The sequence below is a fragment of the Aricia agestis genome, chromosome 10, assembly GCF_905147365.1.
Source record: "Aricia agestis chromosome 10, ilAriAges1.1, whole genome shotgun sequence".
Lineage (NCBI taxonomy): Eukaryota > Metazoa > Arthropoda > Insecta > Lepidoptera > Lycaenidae > Aricia > Aricia agestis.
Window position 1 is genome coordinate 8,792,022 of NC_056415.1, and position 22,479 is coordinate 8,814,500.

Sequence of the window (22,479 nt, forward strand, 5' to 3'; positions counted from 1 at the left end):
CTTGGCCGATTATTTTGATTTTTTTATATAAATTAAGGGGGCAAACGAGCAAACGGGTCGCCCATGGACACTCGCAACATCAGAAAAGCTGCAGGTGCGTTGCCGGCGTAATATGTTATAAGATACCAGCAGGGTGACTCCCTGTTTACAAAAGAATGCCAGTCAATGTTTTTCGGTGATACTTTGACGGTGACGCTGGTTTATGTTGGAGTGTCGTCCAAAATGTTGCTTTCCAACCATGCAGCCTGCAGGGAGTAACAAAACAAGGTGATAATTAATTATAATGTAGAGACTAGGGTGTGCACTGTGTTCAAATTAATATATTGTATGGAGTTCGCTTTGAAAGTAGCAGCAATTAAAAAAAAATATTGACAGTTGGCACTTGACAGCTGAAGTGGTGTGACATGGGTGTGACATTGACGTTACAATTCAAAACAAGCGCGCATTAATGCAAGCTGCGGCTGGTGAAATGTGAAATATTTTTTAATGTTTTACACATAAATCACCCTCTTATTTAAGATTTATGAAACTAGAATTGATTAAATTAGAGCACAGTAACTGTAAGTTTCATCTCAGTGCTTTAAGCTTTAGTTAAATCTCAATAAAGTGATAATATTGTTGCTCTAATAATATGTATCACTATTCAAAAGTGTAAAGTGAAATATTGTCGAATATTTAATTAAAATCTCTCATTAATACAATAGTCAATTACAGTTCAACATTGTCCCGAATTAATATACACTATTTCTGGGCTTATTGGCTATCAATATGGATCCAACAGTCTCAGTTTCAAAGGTAAAATAACTGAGTAGTTTCACCTCATTATAATGTTAAATCCGTGTATCTCAAGCATTTTTAAATAAAATTTTTAATTTTTAAGGGGGTATTTCTATTTCCCAATGGATTCAAAAAAGGAAAGCCGAAAAAACATTCTAAGAAGAACCTCTTTGAATCAATGTTTACTAAGGAACCATGGTATGTTACCTATAACCAAAACTGGCAACTAATAAAGAGCCAAATAAAGGTAAGGTTTTGATAATATAAATATTCATTGTCATAGATTTTAAAGTTTTAAAAGTTATGAGGAATGTTCAGTGGCGTAGCTACTGCCATATATGCCATATCAATTATACGAGGCCCCGGGGCCAGGGGGGGCCCCCGCGGGGCATATACGGGGCCCCGCCGAGGCATGCTACGCTTTTGGGAATGTTTGAATATTGTAGCTCACTAAATTGCTAATTTGTCTCAACAATGGGGATTGTCCATTTTTTTTTATTTTGCTCATTACAAAAACATTTCGAGGAATAAGGTCAGTGATCGTTTTTCTGTATCTAAACGAAAAAAATACCCATTAGTTACTTATATTTTTAAACAAATATGTTTAACCTTTGTTTGACCTTCAATGGCGTTAAATTAGCAATAAATTCGACCAACATTACTTTTCGAACTTTTGGTAAGCTTCTCGTATCAGCTTTCACATAATGAGAACTTGCATTTGACGAACCAGCCATTATAAATAAGATTGAAAGGAAATTTAAAACATGCTGCAGAAGTCAATTGCGGCCGATGATGACCTCAGAGCGAAACTTTAAAAGTTTATTGAGAAAAAACTAGCCAACGAATTTCAAAATTATTTAATTTACTTATATTCTTAAAATACCCTATTTTAACGAAAAAAAACATAAAAGTACATGTGATTTTTTTGGACAATGCCCATTGTATTTTTCTTGCACATTGCAATTATCTATTTATCACATTTATGGAAAAATAAAATAGATTAAAGAAGAAAAGTTTATATTGGACTATTGGTCAATGAATGACCATTTAAATGGAGGTCAAATATTTTATAACAGTGTTCCTATGTAAATAATTATTATCTTCTAAAACAAAATTTACAGGCATTACAAGAACAAACATATAGCATACTACTCAATGATATAGTTAACCATGTCGGCAAGTTCTACGAGGAGAATGATCTAAGTTCTCTAGAAGGGATCATACCGAGCGCCACATTGCTCACTGGAGTCAATCAACCTGACCATATCAACCAGTTTAAAGCTTTAGTTAATAGAATAAAGTGAGTATATTCTAATTCAAAAGTCATTGTTGTACTTGAGTATTATGTTGATTATTATCAAGCTATTCTAATATTGCTAGCAAAAGCATTCTAGGAGGTATATTGGACCATTTAATAAAAATTAAAAAAAAATACTTATTAGGTAATTGTCTGATTGAAGCCAATTTTCTAATATTCTAAACTTATTTTGAATAATATATGTAATTGATTTTACTGTTGGTTCTTGGTGGAAAATCATGTTGAACACTAATAAAACACAATTTTTCGTGCACTTTTTCCACTATATTAAGATATTATTATAAATCATACGTGGGAGAGCCATGCTTCGGCACGAATGGGCCGGCTCGACCGGAGAAATACCATGTTCTCACAGAAAACCGGCGTGAAACAGCGCTTGCGCTGTGTTTCGCTGAGTGAGTGAGTTTACCGGAGGCCCAATCCCCTACCCTATTCCCTTCCATACTTTATTCTATTCCCTTCCCTCCCCTATTACCCTGTTCCCTATTAAAAGGCCGGCAACGCACCTGCAGCTCTTCTGATGCTGCGAGTGTCCATGGGCGATGGAAGTTGCTTTCCATCAAGTGACCCGTTTGCTCGTATGCCCCCTTATATCATAAAAAAAAACTTTTAACATTTTGAATAATGTTGTTTATTATCAAAAAAATTTGTTTGCCTTATCTTACAGAGAAAATGTGACCTCTTATGTAGCTTTGATCAATTCTCAAGATGCAACAACAATCAAACATTTAGTTGAAAATGCGGTGTGGCAGCTAATTAATAGGACCCAGGTATTTATAACCTAGATTTTCTTAAGTGGGACTTACATCCAAGAAGGTAAAAATAGGTTTTTTTAGACCAAGGTTGCGAACTCTCCTATTTTTCTCAAAGTCATTAGAGTTAAAGCAAATAATGATATTATAATATTGCACCTCCTTTAAATAAGAGACAAATTATTTTACAAACAAAATATTCTTGCTCATTGAAAAACAATGAGTCAAGGGACTTGGTTACTCTACCGTACAATCAAATGCAGAGGAAATGATGTTAGAATTTGGTTAATATAATATTGTACTACTATAATTTAAAATTAACAAAATATTTTTACAGGATGATGTTATTGATGATAGCTTTGATATGAATACCACCATAAAGACGAAAGTTAAGAAAAGTCATTGTACCATGAAGACACTGAAAAAGTGGTACGAAGAGCAAGAGGCGACACAGTCACCAAGAAAGTTTGTTAAACCTTTACAACCTCTAGTAATTATAATGCCAGACTTTGAAAGTTTCAATAGCAACATTCTGCAAGATTTTATCATGATATTGAGGTATATTATTTTTATTTCTTCCAACATTTTAAAGTAGAGATTTTCTGTTATAAAATGTGTAATTTTGCATGGTTGAGTCTGTCTGTTATGTTGTTTGTCTTTTCATGCTTAAAATTCTGAATCAATCTTGATAGATAAGACACTTTTGAGTCCCTTAAAGGTAATAAATGTCACTTTTTAGGGTTCCGTACCCAAAGGGTAAAACCGAAACTTATTACTAAGACTTTGTTGTCTGTCCGTCTGTATGTCTCCAGGCTGTAACTCAAAAACGGTAATAGCTAGAGAGTTGAAGTTTTCACAGATTGTGTATATCTGTTGCCGCTATAACAACAAATACTAAAAATAAAATAAAATAAATATTTAAGGGGGCTCCCATACAACAAATATGATTTTTCTTGGCCTTTTTTGCTTAATGCAATATTAGCAACAAGTAGGTACTTGAATTTTTCACACAATCCTTAGTTTTATGTGTACTTTGATATTTAATAATAATATTAATATAAAATAAAAAATTAAGAGGGGCTCCCATACAAAAAACACAAATTTGGCCTAATTTTGCTCTATAATAGTACGGAACCCTTCATGCGCGAGTCCGACTCGCACTTGGGCTATTTAATTCTCGTCTAAAATTATGATAAATATTTTCTCTGCCTTTCAGTTCCTACATTTCATCACTTCCGTTGTTGCTGATATTTGGTGTAGCGACATCTGTCTCTGCATTACACAAGTCGTTACCATACAATGTGTCAGCCAAGTTGCTCATAAAAGTATTCCATTCACCACCATCTCATATTTATATGAATGAGGTAAGTTGTAACTTGTATATTGCTATTTTTGAAATGAAGGAACTCCTTATTATTATTTTGTGCGTAGGTTTTCATAATATTACTTACGAAATATTATTTTTATAATATTATGATGTAGCTAATTAATTTTATTTTGTTAATTATTATTTTGTACCATTGTCTCCATGTTTTATTTTTGTGTTGTTTTAATTTTGTTTATCATTTTTTTTAGGTTTTAGAAAATATATTTTTAACTCACACCAGTTCATTTCATTTATCGGGCAAAGCTTTTGAATTGTTGACGGATGTTTTTCTGTTTTATGATTTCTCTGTTACAGGCATTATCCAAAGTATAAAGGTAATATATTAACTTGTACTGTTTGTAGTTTGTTGTCATAACATTAAGGGCTACTTTGTATATAATATGTTTTTAATTTTGCAGTATTGCATGATGGAACATTTCTATGGAAACAATATAAAATCACTCTGCTGCCAAAAAGATGATTTAGATGAGGCTATAGTAAACTTAAGTAAAGATGATCTGGAGAACATAAGACGGCTAATGTCGTTCCGACCGTTCCTAGAAGCAAAAGACTGCAGAACCAAAATTAAATTATTTGAGGATGATAATTATTTTAAGGAGGTGTTGTTCAAGGAAATTAACAAGCTCCATGATTATACTGTAGTGTTTTATCTGTGTGTGAGATTATTTGCTGCATTCACTAAAGACTTGCCAAAGAATATTCTAGGAAAAACTGTAAGTAATACAAAAATATTCAAACTTATTATACAATATTTTCTAAGTGCGCGCCAGTAGATTATTTTGTCAAAAATGTTATAAGTGTGGGTTTTATAGGGTGACAACGTCGCTTGAGACAGCTATGCGACAAGGGTAGTGACGGATCCAAATTTTTTATGAGTGTAGGTCACTTTATTCCCGCTGCCCCATGTACGAAATCTGCCGCCCCCCTCTAGGAAGCTGCCGCGGCTGCCCGTAGCCGCAGCCTATACGGCCTATTTATAAATCCAGGGCTGGACTGGCTGGCGTTTGACAACATATATTGCACAAAATCTGCTGCCAAACGCCCTGTGATATATGCCTTTCAGATTCGCGTGAAGTACAGATTATTTTCAAAAAAAACATTGTCAGCTTTTAACGCAATTAACCACATGATTTTGCTACTTTAACTTTTTTGTACTTAACACTTACATAATATTATTATTTTATTGTATAACATTAAATTCTTGTATTTAAGGTACGGGAAATATATACGAAATGTGCCACCGAAAGCATATCAAGCACTCCAGCCTTTAAGGAGTGTATGCAACTAATCAAGTTTCAATCTCAAATGAAATTAATAGAAACTATCAAGAATGCATTAAAAGAAGTGAACGCATCTTTACAAGCAATTTCTCCTCTGAAGCCACTCAGATTGTCTCCTATGAAAAATAAAGTAACTGAAATTCCAAAAGAAACAGATTTAGGAAAAGATTTTATTGAGAACACTCGTGTTCATCTCCTAATGTTTCTGAGACAGATTGAGAAAGCTAGGAACGAAGCAACGACACAAATTAGTATGGAGAAAGAGGAAGTATCGGAAAACATTGTTTCTAGCAGAGCAAAGTTAAAGGAGGTAAGTCTTATTATGTTTAAATCCTTTTATGTATAGTTATAGCTGTGTGAGGCTTATTTAATGACCCTCTTATTAATAAAAGTATCTACACTACAGCCCTGTTACGACAAAACAATGCAACCCGGGTTACATCGTTTTGTAATAATAATATTGATGTAACCTTTGTATTGATTAAACTCACAAAATTCAGGACAAGTTTTCGGCCAAAATATTCCATATTACATTTCGCTGTGCCCTAAGACGTGCGCTGAGCTTAAAAGTTTTAAACTCATTTTTTGCAAGTTGACACGTGTTACAGGTTACAGCGTGCAGCGTTTTGTCCTATAAGGGTCGACTTTGTATGTAGACATTTATTTATAGTCATACAATGTTTTGTCCTTGTCTTTATTAAACGACTTTTACGTAGATATCAGACAGGGATAAAACATTGGATTACTATGGTGTTTATAGACGTAGTAGATGACACCCGCAACTCTGTTATGCTAAGATTCGTTTATCGCGCGGGAACCGTACATTTTTCCGGGATAAAAACCTATGTCCTTTCCCGGGACTTAAATTTTGCTGTTTGGTATCTCCATACCAAACTATAAAATCGGTTCAACGGTTTGGGCGTGAAGAGGTAACAGACAGACAGACACATTACCGCATTTATATCTCCATACCAAACTATAAAATCGGTTCAACGGTTTGGGCGTGAAGAGGTAACAGACAGACAGACACATTACCGCATTTATAACATTAGTAATTAATATGGTTTTAATATTGTGTTCTTTATATTATATATATTCTGTATATGGTGTGGATATTTTTATTAGTTAGGAGTTTATTGTGTTACCGTAATATATGTTTAAGATTTATTTAATCTCATTCCTGCACGCTGTTTATGTATGTTTTATATGTATGTTTTCACACCTAATTCTCCAATTTTTTATGTTACAGAAATTGTTAAAAGCCACTAAAGTGGAGAAAGTAGAGTCGGAATACGAGATGGTTCGGTCGAGGTTCGTTAGTTACTTAGAAGAGGTGTTCTACAAGGGTCTGCAGCCGCCCCATACTAGACCGTTCTACGAGATAATGTTCTTCACAGATGTACAGAACATCAAGAAACAGATTGTTGGGTCGCCACGAGGAGCGCTACATACTGCTCTCAGCAATCCGGTGTATTATTTGCAGGTATTTTGCTGATAAATTTAAACCTACAAAAATCATAGTCAGAATACAGAAATCTAAAAGAAAAGGTACAAAATTGAAGCAGCAGCGTTCTTTCTTTTTATTTTTTTTATAAAATATTTGTTTTGAAAATATTTTATAAATAAAATATAATATTATACTTTTAAAGGCAATCCGCAGCGACATGATAGAAAACAAAAATACTTTTTGGATTGCTATTTTTTTCATTCAGGCATTACATATTTTTATCTGTAATGACTGGATAGTGGTATAATAAATGAACTTGTAGTCTGTGACTGTACTATGTATGTTTGTTCCACTAAAGGGCTTCAAATCCTGTATTAATGAATAAAATTTTTGTGGATACAACAACAGCCTGTAGCATCTCCCTGTAATCATTCAAAAAAAGACATTTTAATAATATGCAATTTCTAAGTTTTCCTTGGTTCAAATATGGATCCTCACTCCTAACGTTTCTAAGGGAAGGAGTTGTATGTCCGTGGATTTACTTCAAACCTCTTGTTTCGGAAGCCTTGTTTACCGTAACTTATCTTCCAGTGCAATTGCTGCCATCTCCCGTCGACTGACAGCGTATCTGACACGTTACCCGACGTAAGTCTGGCGTACAAGCTGCATCGCGAGTGCGGCAAACATATCAACCTGTACGACTGGCTGCAGGCCTTCGCTGCTGTGCTGCGCCCCGATCATGATGATGATGACCGCTCCGAGGATCCTGTTATACAGTATGATATAATTTATATATATATTAGACCGGTTCAAAAAAATCAACTATTTTTTTTTTTTCAAAACCCGCAGTGAAATATCTTCCTAGTAATGAAAAAAGAAGCCTGTGAAAACGGGAGCTCTTAATATCAATTTTGAAAGGTCGCTCATCGTGAATTTCTATTTTACGTTTAAATAACATGGGAATTTTTTTTTTTAAATTTGGAATTTTACAACTCATTTTTGAATTAACATGTCGGGATGAGCGATACATATTTTTGAAGGAAATTGAACGCTCTAAATAAATTGTCTCTTATGTTTTTTCTGTAAGTTCACTCCTTCAAAAGTTATTCGAGTTTAAAATCCAACATGTAATCAATTCAACGTTTTTTTCCTTAATTGTGATATAATAATAATACTTATCTTCAAAAAAAATATTGTACACTTATTAATTGTATAGTTGATAGCTTTACGTTTAACACGATTATTTTCAGTTGATAAAATTTACGATAACATTACAAAATTACATTTACATTCATTTTTACATTTCAAAATCGTAATTATAACAAACAGCTAGGAACCAGAACAACAATTGAGCAACAGTACCGAAAAAGTAAGTTGATATTACAGCACATCTCTATTTCACCGGTAAAGAAGTGCACTACATTTCCTATAAACCACAGTTGGTCATTATTCCAAAATTTATGTACATACAATCCAAATTTTTTGTAAACTTCAAATTAAAAAGTCAACTATTTTTAATAGCAGAATCATAAAGATCTACTTTATCAACGACGTTAAACTTGATGATTCAATATTTTAAGCCAAATTTTTTTTTTCAATAATAATTATGAAATATTTAAGAAAAATTAAAAAAAAACGTTGAATTGATTACATGTTGGATTTTAAACTCGAATAACTTTTGAAGGAGTGAACTTACAGAAAAAACATAAGAGACAATTTATTTAGAGCGTTCAATTTTCTTCAAAAATATGTATCGCTCATCCCGACATGTTAATTCAAAAATGAGTTGTAAAATTCCAAATTTAAAAATTTTTTTTTCCCATGTTATTTAAACGTAAAATAGAAATTCACGATGAGCGACCTTTCAAAATTGATATTAAGAGCTCCCGTTTTCACAGGCTTCTTTTTTCATTACTAGAAAGATATTTCACTGCGGGTTTTGAAAAAAAAAATAGTCGATTTTTTTGAACCGGTCTAATATATATATATATATATATATATATATATATTTTATAAATTAAGGGGGCAAACGAGCAAACGGGTAACCTGATGGAAAGCAACCACCGTCGCCCATGTACACTCGCAACATTAGAAGAGCTCCAGGTGCGTTGCCGGCCTTTATATATTATACCCTCTAATATATATCTATGCTTATATTATAAATGCGAAAGTGTGTCTGTCTGTTCGTCTGTCTCCTCCTCCTCTTCAAGTTTAAATCGCTGAACCGATTTTGCTGAAATTTGGTATGGAGTGTGTTTGAGTCCCGGGAAAGGACATAAGATACTTTTTATCCCGGAAAAATGTACGATTCCTACGCGATAAACGAATTTTGGAGTTGCGGGCGTCGTCTAGTAATTCATAATTAACTTTTCGTCATTAATTTCTCTTTTCAATTTCCATATTCTATATTCGGCTTCCATATTGATATTTCATATTCTCAGTCTATACCTACTAATAAATGCGAATGAGTCTGTCTTTTTGTTATAAAACGTCTATGCATTTTAGGTCCTAATACAAAATGTACTGAAAACAGGTATCGCAATAACGCATGCGATATTATCGACCGATAATGTCGCATAATGTCGCATGACCGAGTATGTCGAAACCAAAATATATTTTTAACGAAGTTCATCTTCGAAAATGCTTGGTCCGCAGTCCGCACACAACGGGTCGGCGGTCCGGATGCGGACCGCGGTCGCCATTTGGTGACCCCTGGCCTAAAGTATTATCACTTAATTTTGTTACACCCCGTAGTAGAAGTGCTATCTATGCGTTAAAATTGGAGTGAAACCTAATATAACAAAACAAAAATTTTGAAAATCGGTTCACAAACGGCGGAGTAGTGGTCGAACTTACAAAAAAAATATATACTTATCTAATATCCACAGCCGAATATATATACCTCCTCGTTTTTTTGAAGTCGGTTAAAAATGCCATGGTCTAGTAAGCAGCGGCCTATTACGCATGTACCGATTTGATTTGAGTGAGGTCAATATCGAGTTTATATCTTCTTTGAGGACAAAAACAATAATATTAATATGATGTCATATCACAATTTTTTAATTAAGTAACTCCGATTCCGGATAATCGTATTCGTATTAAAATAACAACTATTAATAATTTCACACGTTTCGATACATTAAGGTAAACGATTAAATAATTGCGTCGACCTTGAGTCATGTGTCTCAGTTTGACTAGAATACACATCGATTTTTTCACTGAACATTATGCGGATGTTGAATATTTTAAATACTTCTCAGTTTACCTAACGAATATCTATGAAATAAACCTGTTGGTCGTAATTATATGACGTCATCTGAGCAGTGCCGTAAATAGGGCGGTGCCACCGGTGCCCAGGCACAGGGCGTAGACTCTGAGGGGGCGCGAAAATCGCCAGACCAGGCAGGACTATTATTTTTTCGCTTTGCTTCTGATAAGTTCCCACTGCGCCCCTAGTGCTGCACAGTGTGGGTGGTATAACAGGCGAAAGGTCTACTTGATATCAGACGGCTCGCCTGCTTGTTTGCCCATATCAGTTCTTTAAAAAAAGTATGTTTTCCAAAAATTTAGTATAGTATAATAATTGGTCTACCAACAGTCAACACCATGTTTTATTTTATCACCCTGAATGAAATAAAACAGGCCTATACATAGCATAGTTACTTAGGTATCTTGGTCATGTATGGTGCGCCGATCTGGGCGGATCGTTTGCAGCATGAAAATCAGCTCGCATTGGGCAGGCTGCAAAGGGTGATGGCTACCCGAGCCGTTCGAGGCTACCGCACAATTTCTAAGGATGCGGCGTGCCTACTCGCGGGAGCCATCCCCTGGGACTTGGACGCGCGTGCCCTCGCCGACGTTTTCTGGCGTTGCGCAGCGTTCCGCGCGGGGAGCGGCAACCCCCTACCGGACGCCGTACGTCGGTGGAGGAGCGACGCAAGAGAGAGGGCCATAGAACAGTGGAAGGAGCGGGTAGAAAATCCACGAGTTAGCGTGGATCTAATCCTAGCCATCCGCCCTGTTCTGAAAGAATGGATTGACAGAGAAGCCGGAGCACTCTCGTTCCGCCTCACACAGGTGCTGACCGGGCACGGGTGCTTCGGTCGGTACCTGTGCGAGATCGCTGGAAGAGAAGAGACCACACGCTGTCATCATTGTGACGCGGACAGGGACACGGCCGAGCACACCGTGACGGCCTGTCCCTCCTGGATTAGACAACGTGCGGCCCTCGAGGCCGCCATTGGACACGACTTGACACTGCCAGCATTGATTCGCTCAATGCTGCGCGGTGACCCGGAATGGAAAGCGGTAGAAGACTTCGCGGAAGAGGTCATCTCTGCTAAAGAAGAGGCCGAGCGCACAAGAGAGAGAGAGGCGCTCGACCCCAGAAGACGGCCAAGGCGAAGACGTCGTGCCAACAATGGCGACAACAACGTCCCGCCATAACCGGGGTGCTCAGGGCGACGGTATGGGGATGCCGTCGTCCATTGCACTGAGCCCCCGAGAGGGTCGTGATGCGCAGGGTGCTCGTGTGCATCGCGACAAAAGGCAGTGGAATGGTCTAAGCAAGCCCCTACAGGGGCCTCTGTTTGGCCTGGGGGGCGAGTAAACGCCCCCACAGAGAGGAGTCTGCAACAAGCAGACGTCCACTGACGGTGATGTGGTGTCTGTACAGTTCCCACGTCACCGTTAAAAGTGGTGGAGAGGAGCACCGCAGAGTTTTAGTGGGTAGGGCCGCGGCACTCACCATCTTCGCCGCGGCGAGCCCCACATATCCGCAGTGGGAGTCCCCATCCCCTGCGTCGAATGCGTCACAGCATTTCTCTGCGTAAAAAAAAAAAAAAAAGTTACTTAGGTATCTAAAAAAACAGGGCGCCCTCGCACAGGGCGCAAAAAAGGCTATTTACGGCACTGCATCTGAGGGATGATCATCGATCATGAGTTTTCTGTTGGTCGTTATCGATTATCAAAAAAAAAGATTAACTGTGTAAGAATTTTTAATGACTTCTATACATTTCATGATTGCGCATATATTAGTATTGATAATCAAATGTTTCGAAATGAATATTATTTTCCTGCTCATTGCTCACCCTTCATTCCCTATTTAACTTGCGTCGCGTCGCAAAGTCTTTTGCAATAAAATGTATACAGGGTGTCACAAAACAAAGTGATAATACTTTAGGGTTTGTATGAGTCCCTTGTATTAAGTTCACTGTGGAAGTAGCAGTGGTTAAAACGTAACTTAAATTACAAAAAAATCTTTTAGAGCTGCTACTTTCACAATCAAGCCAAGCAAGCCAAGCAAGCTTAAGTATTATCACGTCTTATTTTTGTTACACAATGTATACTGTATAAGTACAGTATACATATAAGGAACACATACAGACCATAAATTATTATTACTTAGTTTTGTTACACCCTGTATACGTTGGTGACAAAACTTATTCGCGCTGGGAGATTTTTCTATAGGCGCTGTAGTCGACATCTCGCGTCTTGTCAAGGAAAACAGAGACAGGCAGCTATATTTTTATTAGAGTTACACAACCTAAAATACATAGACCTTTTTTTGAAAACTATTCAGAATCCAACAGAACTTGGCGCATAAATATTCTGAACAAGACCTAGTTGACAGCTAAAGGTTATATAGGGCAAAGACGAATTATATAACCCAAATATTTTTGTTGTAATAATTTAAATTTCCCGCCCTTTATATTTTTATTTGATCTGTGGTCTATGACCAATGTCATCTCTCTGCTCTGTGAACATTATTAGCGTGAGTTGCATTTCTGTAAAACTTAATTAAATAAAGTGTTATTGTCAGTGCTTATAAGTTATTTCAATATATAAACAACAGGTTAGGGGCCCAGAAAGCCCGATAAATAAAAACACTGTAGTAAAAAATCAGACTTGGTGCAAAAATCAGTGCTGTAAAATTTTACACACGTGCTGCCATTAAAACGTGTTCAGTTGTTTTAACTTTTAGTGCAAATTTAAATTTAACTTTGATAGGAACTATATTAATTCGACTTTAACAAATACTATATTCTTAAAGCCGACAGACCAATACGAAGTAAATAGTATTATTAAAACCTTAAATAACACAAATGCAGTAGGATTTGATAATCTTAAAACTAAAATAATAAAGGCATGCGCCAAACATATAAGCCAACCTCTGAGTTTCTTAATAAACTTATCATTTGAGGAAGGCAGCTTTCCAGAATTAGTAAAGAAATCTATTATTAAACCGCTATTTAAAAAGGGAGACCTTACTGATATGAATAATTACCGTCCTATTTCATTGATACCGGTATTGTCGAAAATTTTTGAAAAAAGTATACTAAAACGATTATATGATTTTTTCATATACCATGGAATACTGAAAAGCGAACAGTTTGGATTTAAAAAGAACAGCAATACCACATTAGCTTGCTTTGATCTCATTAAATATATTACTGAGTCGATAAATGACAGGAATCTTGTAGCAGCCATTTTTCTGGACATGACAAAAGCGTTCGACTTTGTAGATCACAAACTGCTTCTCTACAAGCTTGAACGTTACGGCATACGAGGTAAGGCAAATAGTTGGCTTAAATATTATTTATCCAATCGTCTACAATGTGTAGAAATATCCAGATTAAAAAATGGTTTTAAAAGAGTTATCAGATCAAAATTTTTAATTAATGCGTTTGGCGTCCCTCAGGGAAGTATCCTAGGCCCTTTTCTATTTTTACTTTATATCAATGACCTTCCCAATGCTATCGATCATAAAACAGTATTATTCGCTGATGACACAACTTTGGCAATTAAATGTAAAAATAAAAATTATTTCAAAACTTAATAAAAAACATACTTGACAAAATATTAAAATGGCTTGAAAACAATAACTTAAAAGTAAATCTAAATAAGACAAAAATTATACAATTCGGACACTCTAAGACACAAAAAATTAACCTTGACATACAATATAATAATACAAACATTGACACGGTAAATAACACAAAATTTTTAGGACTAATAATTGATGATCGCTGCGACTGGAAATTACACGTAGAACATGTTTGTAGTAAATTGGAAAAATTTGTCTTTTTTTATGTGGAGCGTGGTCACTGGATAACTGTAAACCATTATTTGAAAAATTTCACATTTTACCTTTACCTTGTATGTATTTAAGAGATATTAATGTATTTGTGAAACAGCATCCAGAATACTTTATACTAAGTGCAAATGCAAATGGAAGAACCGCCCCACCAAGAAATAAATTTGAATTATATATGCCCCAGTGTAGGCTTGATATTTTTAAACGAAATGTATATATTAATGCCATCAAAATATATAATAAATTGCCAAATCATTTTAAAGACCTTAATAACCTAGTATTCAAAAGAGAAATTACAAAGTGGTTTGCAGAAAAAAGTTTTTATAGTATCCAAGAATATATGAACTATAATTGAATTTATTACTGTAATTTTGACATTTTGCTACTTATTTTTTATGAATTTTACTTATTTTGACTTCTAATGGATATTTTAATGCTAATTTAATAATTACGGACTTCGTTTTGTAATCGATTCTAATTTTGTAATTCTATAAATTAATTTTCAATATTATATTAAATGTTTACTTTGACTTTTGCACGCCACCTGGATGGCAGGATGTATAGAACAGTATTTTTAATTTGAAGACCTATGTAATGCACTACATTCTTGCAATAAATATATTTCATTCCATTTCATTTCATTTCAAAATTGGTCACAGTGTCCGCAAATAAGTCACTTGCATTAATTGTGAAATTAACCGGCCGTGAAAATTATGCCACATGGCGTTTTGCAGTCAAAACCTACCTAGAGCACGAAGAGTTGTGGGACTGCGTGGAACATGACGACTCCATTGTGATTGACAAAAAGCGTGACACCAAGGCTAGATCCAAGATAATACTTCTTGTTGATTCAATCAACTATATTCATATTCAAGAATGCACAACTGCAAAAGAAGTATGGACTAATTTATCCAGTGCTTTTGACGATTCTGGGCTTACACGCCGGGTCGGCCTACTGCGAGACCTTTGCAATACTACACTAGCAGGATGTTTAAATGTAGAGGAGTACGTGAGTAAGATCATAACGACAGCTCATAAATTACCGAACATTTATGAGCTGTCGTTATGATCTTTCTCCGTTGTCTGGGGTACCTGTAACACAAGTCCTTTAGGTACTTAGCACGGGGCCAGACTGACGGCCCGTGTGACGGAAGGTGTGAAGCGTCCATAGATATTAAATATATATATATATATATATATATATATATATATATATATATATATATATATATATATATATATATATATATATATATATATATATATATATATATATATATATATATATATATATACAGGGTGTAACAAAAATAAGTGATAATACTTTAGGGTGTGTACGTGTTCCTTGTAGAGAGTTCACTGTGAAAGTAGCAGCGCTGAAAGACCAAATTTTTTTTTCACTTTTGTATGGGGAAACTCGTGACGCTCGCGCCCTTGTCCATACAAAAGTGAAAAAAATGTTTCGTCTTTCAGCGCTGCTACTTTCACAGTGAACTCTCTACAAGGAACACGTACATACCCTAAAGTATTATCACTTATTTTTGTTACACACTGTATATATATATATATATATATATAACTGACCTGGTTTCATTGAAACCAGAGTGCTCTTGTATATTGCGCACACACTTGGGCACTATAACATAACTCCTGCATAACGACCAGAGTGCTCTTGTGTATTGCACACATACTTGGGCACTATAAAATTACTCCTGCTTAACTGGCCTGGTTTCATTGAAACCAGAGTGCTATTGTGTATTGCGCACACACTTGGGCACTATAACATAACTCCTGCGTAACAACCAGAGTGCTCTTGTGTATTGCGCAAAAAAAAAAATATATATATATATACAGTATATTTCGGATGTAACGACGCCGAAGGGACCATGTTAATGTCGTCGCTATATCCAGAAGTCTCAATATCCGAAATAATAAAAAAACAAATACAATAATATGTACATATTTACTTATTATTTATTTAAGTATTATTATAAGTACATGGGTTTTATTGAAAAACGTATGATAGTGCACTGTTTAAGTTTAGTTTTTTGTGCACGCTGTAGAGTGTATTCTATTTTCACAATTCCTTCTAAATCTAAATTATTTTAGCCTTCACTTCACATATGTCAATATTCATATAATTTTTACAATCCACAAAGATTGCTTACGCTGATAATAATTGTAATAATTGGTTGTAAATTTACGTCTAGGAGCCATATTCACAAGTTAAAGAAACATGCTTAACATTTGTTTGAACATCTGTGAACGTAAAGGATAAGAAAGCTTAATGGTTTTATTAACGCGTCTTTGCGCCTTTGTCGACTGAGTCGCAATGTCCGCATGGGATTTCTAGGAACCGGTCATAAAGGGTTCATAAAAAAAGTCGCTACACCCGAAATCGTCGCTACATCCGAAGTCGCTATTTCCGAAAGAATTTCTTGCGACAGTATGCTTTAAATTCAAGGGGCGTAAGTTTGGCGTCGCTATAAGCAAAATGTCGTTACAACCGAAGTCGTTACTAACGAAATCCACTGTATATATATATATATATATATATATATATATATATATATATATATATATATATATATACTGATTGACATAGTGATCTATCAACGCACAGCCCAAACCACTGGACGGATCGGGCTGAAATTTGGCATGCAGGTAGATGTTATGACGTAGGCATCCGCTAAGAAAGGATTTTGATAAATTCCAACCCCAAGGGGTTCAAATAGGGGATGAAAGTTTGTATATAATAATACTTCTTAACGCGAGCGAAGCCGCGGGCAAAAGCTCGTCTATTATAAATTTTAATGTCTGATTTGTCAGAATATAACTTATCACATAACAGACATACTTTTTTAGACATGGCGCTAGTTTTATTATTACAGAGTTAATTTGATTATAACATGTATTTAATATTTATAAATATTAAATGAGCTATTTCTATTCTAAAAGCCGTGGAGACATTCAATAGCTGTTCAGTAATTTCCATTTTCCTCCAAATTGATTATGTTTCACAGACAAAACAGATTTCATTAGCAATTATAAATATTTTGTTCCATAATAATATTAGTTCCTCCTTGTCGGTTGTTCATTGGCTATTAACTTTTAAAAAATAATTCACATGATATACATAACTTTGTTTGAAAAAACCTTGTGGCACTTATGTTTTTTTGCTGTGATTTGAACAGATTCTCTACAAAACTTACTTGGTGAATTTATTGACCGATGATACAGTAGAAACCGGCGTATCTATCAAGTATCAGCTATAAATAAAAATCAATTTTTTATTAATAATTGCTTTTGAATAGATACTAAGAAAAATAAAAAAAATTAAGTAAGTATTTATTTTTTTCTACAAAACTAAAAAATATATAACTAAAATATACAAATAAAAGAAATACTTTTATTTAAATATATTTTTTATTTTATTTATGTTTCTGGAAAACCAGACTAAATTAAAAAAAACCGAGAAAGAACTGGATAATTGCATATTTTGGTGGTTTTGTTACAACTTATTATTATTCAATATGATCATATTTTGGTGGTTTTGTTACAACTTATTATTATTCAATATATCATATTGAATAATAATAAGTTGTAACAAAACCACCAAAATATGCAATTATCCAGTTCTTTCTCGGTTTTTATATATTACAATAATAATTAAGTATGCTTTTTTTAATTTTCGTTTAGCGAAAAAAACCCGTGCGACCTTTCCGCCCGATAAACGTATTTCTGCGCAGTCAACATAGCGGCCAACATCCATACTAATATTATGTGTGCGAAAGTGTGTCTGTCCGTCTTTCTGTCTCTGTTATGATTCTGTCTCTTTTTTTTTACCTCTTCACGCTCAAACCGCTGAACTGCTAAAATTTTGTATGCAGATACTTTTTACCCCCGAAAACGTAGGTAACCGCGTGATAAAAGAATTGTATCACGCGGGATTGTCTTTTAGTCTAGTATAAAATATCCCACCATAAACATGAAATGTAATAAGGAAGCCAAGCCTATAAAATATTATAATATCTATAATTTTGTTTCAGAGCCCGCTTCACCCGCGCAGTTTCGGAGCTGCAGTTTCTAGGTTTTATCAAGTCGTCGAAGAGGAAGACCGATCACGTCATGCGCCTCACGTGGTGACCTTCATTGTCAAAATTAATAAATGATTTGTCATCCATTATTATTAATGTCTTTTAATTAACATACCTCTAGGCCTTTTACGGCCTGTGACAAAATATTTGACCCTAAAGGTCTAAGGATTAAAGTATTTAAGATTGCCTTCTTGTACCATGTAAATGCGGGTTTTTTAATTATTTGTTAGTAATTATTATTTTTAAAAACTATTGGGTTTAAACTAACTACCAGCAATTAGATAGTTGGTGGATGTTTAACGAAGTGACTGTACGTATACACCGAATACAAGACGTAAGTCTGAAAATTATCTCATGTCGTTTCGGGCAAAATTTAATTTAAATCGATTCAGCCAATCCTTATGCGTGAATAGATAACAAGCAGACAGACGGGCACATTTTCTTACTATTATTGGTAATAATAGTAAGAAAATGTGTATTAATATATATAAACAATACCTAATCTAAATTAATTGTGTATGGGAAATTAACCATAAAACAGCAAATTTAGTAGAATAGTTTACTTTTCATCCCGGAAGGAACATATACAGCAGAAAGGGGGTCATTCTAAACAATTTTTGTTTTACGACTTGGAAATTCCCAAAAAAAAAAGGCTTTTCCATGTAATTAATTCGCGTGACCAAGTTTCTATGGTTAATCAATTTATTTTGACGAAAATATATTAATAGATATTTATATACAGTTTCGCAATCATGGTTTAATCGTGGTTATCCATATTTTTTTGGTGTGCAGGGGAAACCATTTATGAATGCCCCGGGTTGGGGGTGTGCCTCAGTTAAGCTGAAGCACCCCAAAGGTATATGGGACTCCCAGCGAGAGGGTCGGGCTTACCCATTAAAACCACGCCGGACATAGAGCCTGTGCAGTACGTTGACCGTACTGGGCCTGGGCCAGATCCTGACCCCACCTCCTCAACTTCCAGCCTGCTCTCCCAGCCTTCGGACCCGCCGGAGCTCCTCCCATTGCAGACCTTCGCCCAGCGACCTCCTCTATGAAACGAGGAGTTGCAACTCGGCGAAGACCCTTGCAACCAGCTCCCGCGGCGGGTCTCCCGCCAGGGCAGTAGCTGCAGCCCAGTGGTTATCCATCATGGCCCAACATGAAGAGGGACCTTTATAATGTTATAGACATTGATTTACTTAAAAAAATTACGTCATTAAGGCTGGCCACCATATACACATTTTCGCATACGATTTCCGAATTCGTTTTCCGTATTCGGAAATCCGAATTCATAGAATCATTAGAAAATACATTAACTGGCGCACACGTTCGTTTTTTTCGAACGCAACGAATTCCACACGAACGTCTCAAGTGCAAGCCGGCGCGTTCGCTCGTGAAAAAAACGAATGTTAGTGATAGTCTCACGGAATTCCGAATACTGAAAACTAATTCGGAAATCGAATACGGAAAACGTGTGTACAGGGCCAGCCTTAAAGGATCTCTGAAAACGAGCAGCGTGGACATTGACCTTTACCTTCTATTCGGTAATAATATTCAAATACAGATGTTCATTAAATTAAAACCGTCACTTAGATTAATCGTTTAAATTTAAGAGTTTGCGTTTGAGTAAAAAAAAAACTTCGTATTCTTATGACCTTTGTGGCGACTGGTAAGTTCTAGGTAGGCACATAGCGCTGAGGGCACGTACGTGATTCCCCGTAATATTGGAGAAATTGGTAACGCAACCTTGACTGTCAGCCAGGGTACGTGATATTGTCTGAAGTGAAGTGGTGAAGATTTAAAGAACATTATACATATATACAGATTATAATTTTTGTGAATTCTACCTAATTATCTAGTACCCTAATCATATATTTTATTAAAATAGTGTTCAAGGCTCCTTTCAGACCCTACCTTCCATCTATTTCCTTTTCGGACTTAGGCCTTAGCCTACATACATTTTCAATATATTTTATCCTTTTTTTTATGAAATAAGGGGGCAAACGAGCAAACGGGTCACCTGATGGAAAGCAACTTCCGTCGCCCATGAAAACTCGCAGCATCAGAAGAGCTGCATGTGCGTTGCCGGCCTTTTAAGAGGGAATAGGGTAATAGGGGAGGGTAGGGAAGGGAAGGGAATAGGGGAGGGTAGGAAAGGGAATAGGGTAGGGGATTGGGCCTCCGGTAAACTCACTCACTCGGCGAAACACAGCGCAAGCGCTGTTTCACGCCGGTTTTCTGTGAGAACGTGGTACTTATCCGGTCGAGCCGGCCCATTCGTGCCGAAGCATGGCTCTCCCACGTATAAATTTGTGCATTTATACCTACCTAAGTAGGTAGGTAGATACAAAATGCGTGTATAATAAACTTATTATTCGTAGCCTTGCTTCTAGTTATACTGGTACCTACCTATAACTAATTTAACTAATTTAGATAAAAACTGTAACTGCATCATACTATATCTTATATCTTTAAACGAGCAATTCTTGTATATATATATATGTCCATATTTAAAATTCACCTGAATAGAAAATAATTCTTCAACAGAATAATTTGGCACTTTGTATTCTACAATCAAAGTGTATTTTAACCTATCTTTAATTCGGACGTGCACAAAACGATGGAAAAAATCTTAATGGATACTTGTTTATAAGGAATTTGTCCTTTGTGATGTCCACCGAATAGTCCTTGCAAATTAAATTGCCAAATAAAAACCAATAAAACTATCTGATTTCATTTTATAGTTCTCTTATATAAGTATTGTAAAAAAAATATACCAGGTTGCCATTAAAGTTTTATTCAATTTAAATGTTTTATAAAGGTTTTTCTCACCTTACCTTAGGTATATTTTAAGCGACTACCTACTTCTAATCTGTTTTTACTTACCTAATGTACAGTGAAACGCATATTTTTATTGCCTAAGACCAGTTGCACCTCGATAGTCGTAAGGAAACCATGTATCTCCTATCTAACCAAACCAAAAAGAATATAATAATATATTTAGTATAAGACGAAATCCTCTTACTTTAGTTAATTCTTTAATAAATTAAGCTAATAGTAATCGGTACAGATAATAATAGAAAATATTATGTTCAATACTTATTTAAAACATTATTATGAGACTACAAAATTACAACAGGTTTTTTAAGAAACTTTCCATAGTGCATCCAAGGAATACATAGTACCTACCTAAGTACCTTTTAGACTGTAGTTTGTATATTGTTAGAGCACCTTATTGTATTTTTTAGAATACGTACGTAAAATTTTCTCTATTAATAAGCAAATTTCTACTGATTTTTTTATAATAATGTAATCAAATTTTTAACAATCTAAGCTTCTAACGGCTCATTGCAGTCATACACCTGCAACATTTCTGATGTTGCGAGTTCCATTGCTTTCCATCAGGTGACCCGTTTGCTCGTTTGCCCCCTATTTTTATTAAAAAAACAAATTCAAAGCTCTTCTGTTCTTACCCTAATACACGTTACAATACAAGCTCTGGCAGAACTTTCAATTACAGCGATTCTTTCAGCACTTCAAAATATAATATATTATGTCCATTCTTTGCAATATTGATTCCATTTTAAATCACAATAGGTATAAATAATTACAATACTAATATTATGAATGCGAAAGTGTGTTTGTCTGTCTCTATCTCTTCACGCTCACTAACGATAATTGTTAAAGTTAATGCTCGAATTAGTATCGCGTTATCTCTTTCGTTTTTCATACGAATAAAAAAGAAGACATGCCATTTTAACAAGCTGTTAACATTAACAGACGTTAATGAAATTGGGCCTTAACCACTTAACCGATTTTGATTAAATTTGGAGATAGATTTGAAGATAAGTACTTTGTGTTTGAGAAAGGACATATGATATTTTTTATCCCGGAAAAATGGCGGTTCCCACGTGATAAACAAAATTGGCACAACTGAGTTGCAGGCTTTATCTAGTTCTGAAATAATTCCTTAAAATAGTTTTTGTTAACATTTAATAGGACGTTAGGTTGCGTCTATCAATTACAGTTTTTTTCTTTGCGTTCGGTTGACCGAAGATAAAACCGGCTTGGCGCTAATAATAATAGAGGAATGGACATCATAAAATTATTTACATCGCCAGCCAATTTCCACCAAGAAAAAACAAAGACTCTTTTATAGTTAGACTGTCATCAATGAATATAAGTTTTATGCTTTTATGAAAGAATATATTTGGACGTATTATAAAAATATATAATATCTTGAAGTAACTTGACAACAGGTATCTGAATTAACCAATCCACTAACTTTTACGTTTACCTACCGTGTTTTCGCACCAAACACGGGA

The 22,479-nt window shown here is 35.2% G+C and overlaps 1 protein-coding gene across 3 annotated transcripts; it reads left to right on the forward strand.

Moving 5' to 3' along the window:
• The first annotated feature begins 440 nt into the window (after positions 1-440).
• Positions 441-18,246, forward strand: LOC121731141 (origin recognition complex subunit 3). 3 transcript variants are annotated; one of them, XM_042120497.1, is made up of 13 exons: positions 441-477; positions 674-795; positions 881-1,024; positions 1,899-2,077; positions 2,763-2,865; positions 3,185-3,405; positions 4,064-4,211; positions 4,423-4,548; positions 4,633-4,947; positions 5,447-5,824; positions 6,764-6,997; positions 7,553-7,737; positions 18,107-18,246. In XM_042120497.1, exons 2-13 carry the CDS (start codon positions 769-771, stop codon positions 18,201-18,203), a joined length of 2,157 nt encoding a protein of 718 aa, XP_041976431.1. In that variant the 5' UTR covers positions 441-477; positions 674-768; the 3' UTR covers positions 18,204-18,246. The 3 variants fall into 3 exon arrangements, with proteins under 3 accessions (XP_041976431.1, XP_041976432.1, XP_041976430.1); XM_042120498.1 differs by having other exon boundaries at positions 447-560; positions 705-795; XM_042120496.1 differs by having other exon boundaries at positions 447-560; positions 715-795.
• The last annotated feature ends 4,233 nt before the right edge of the window (positions 18,247-22,479 follow it).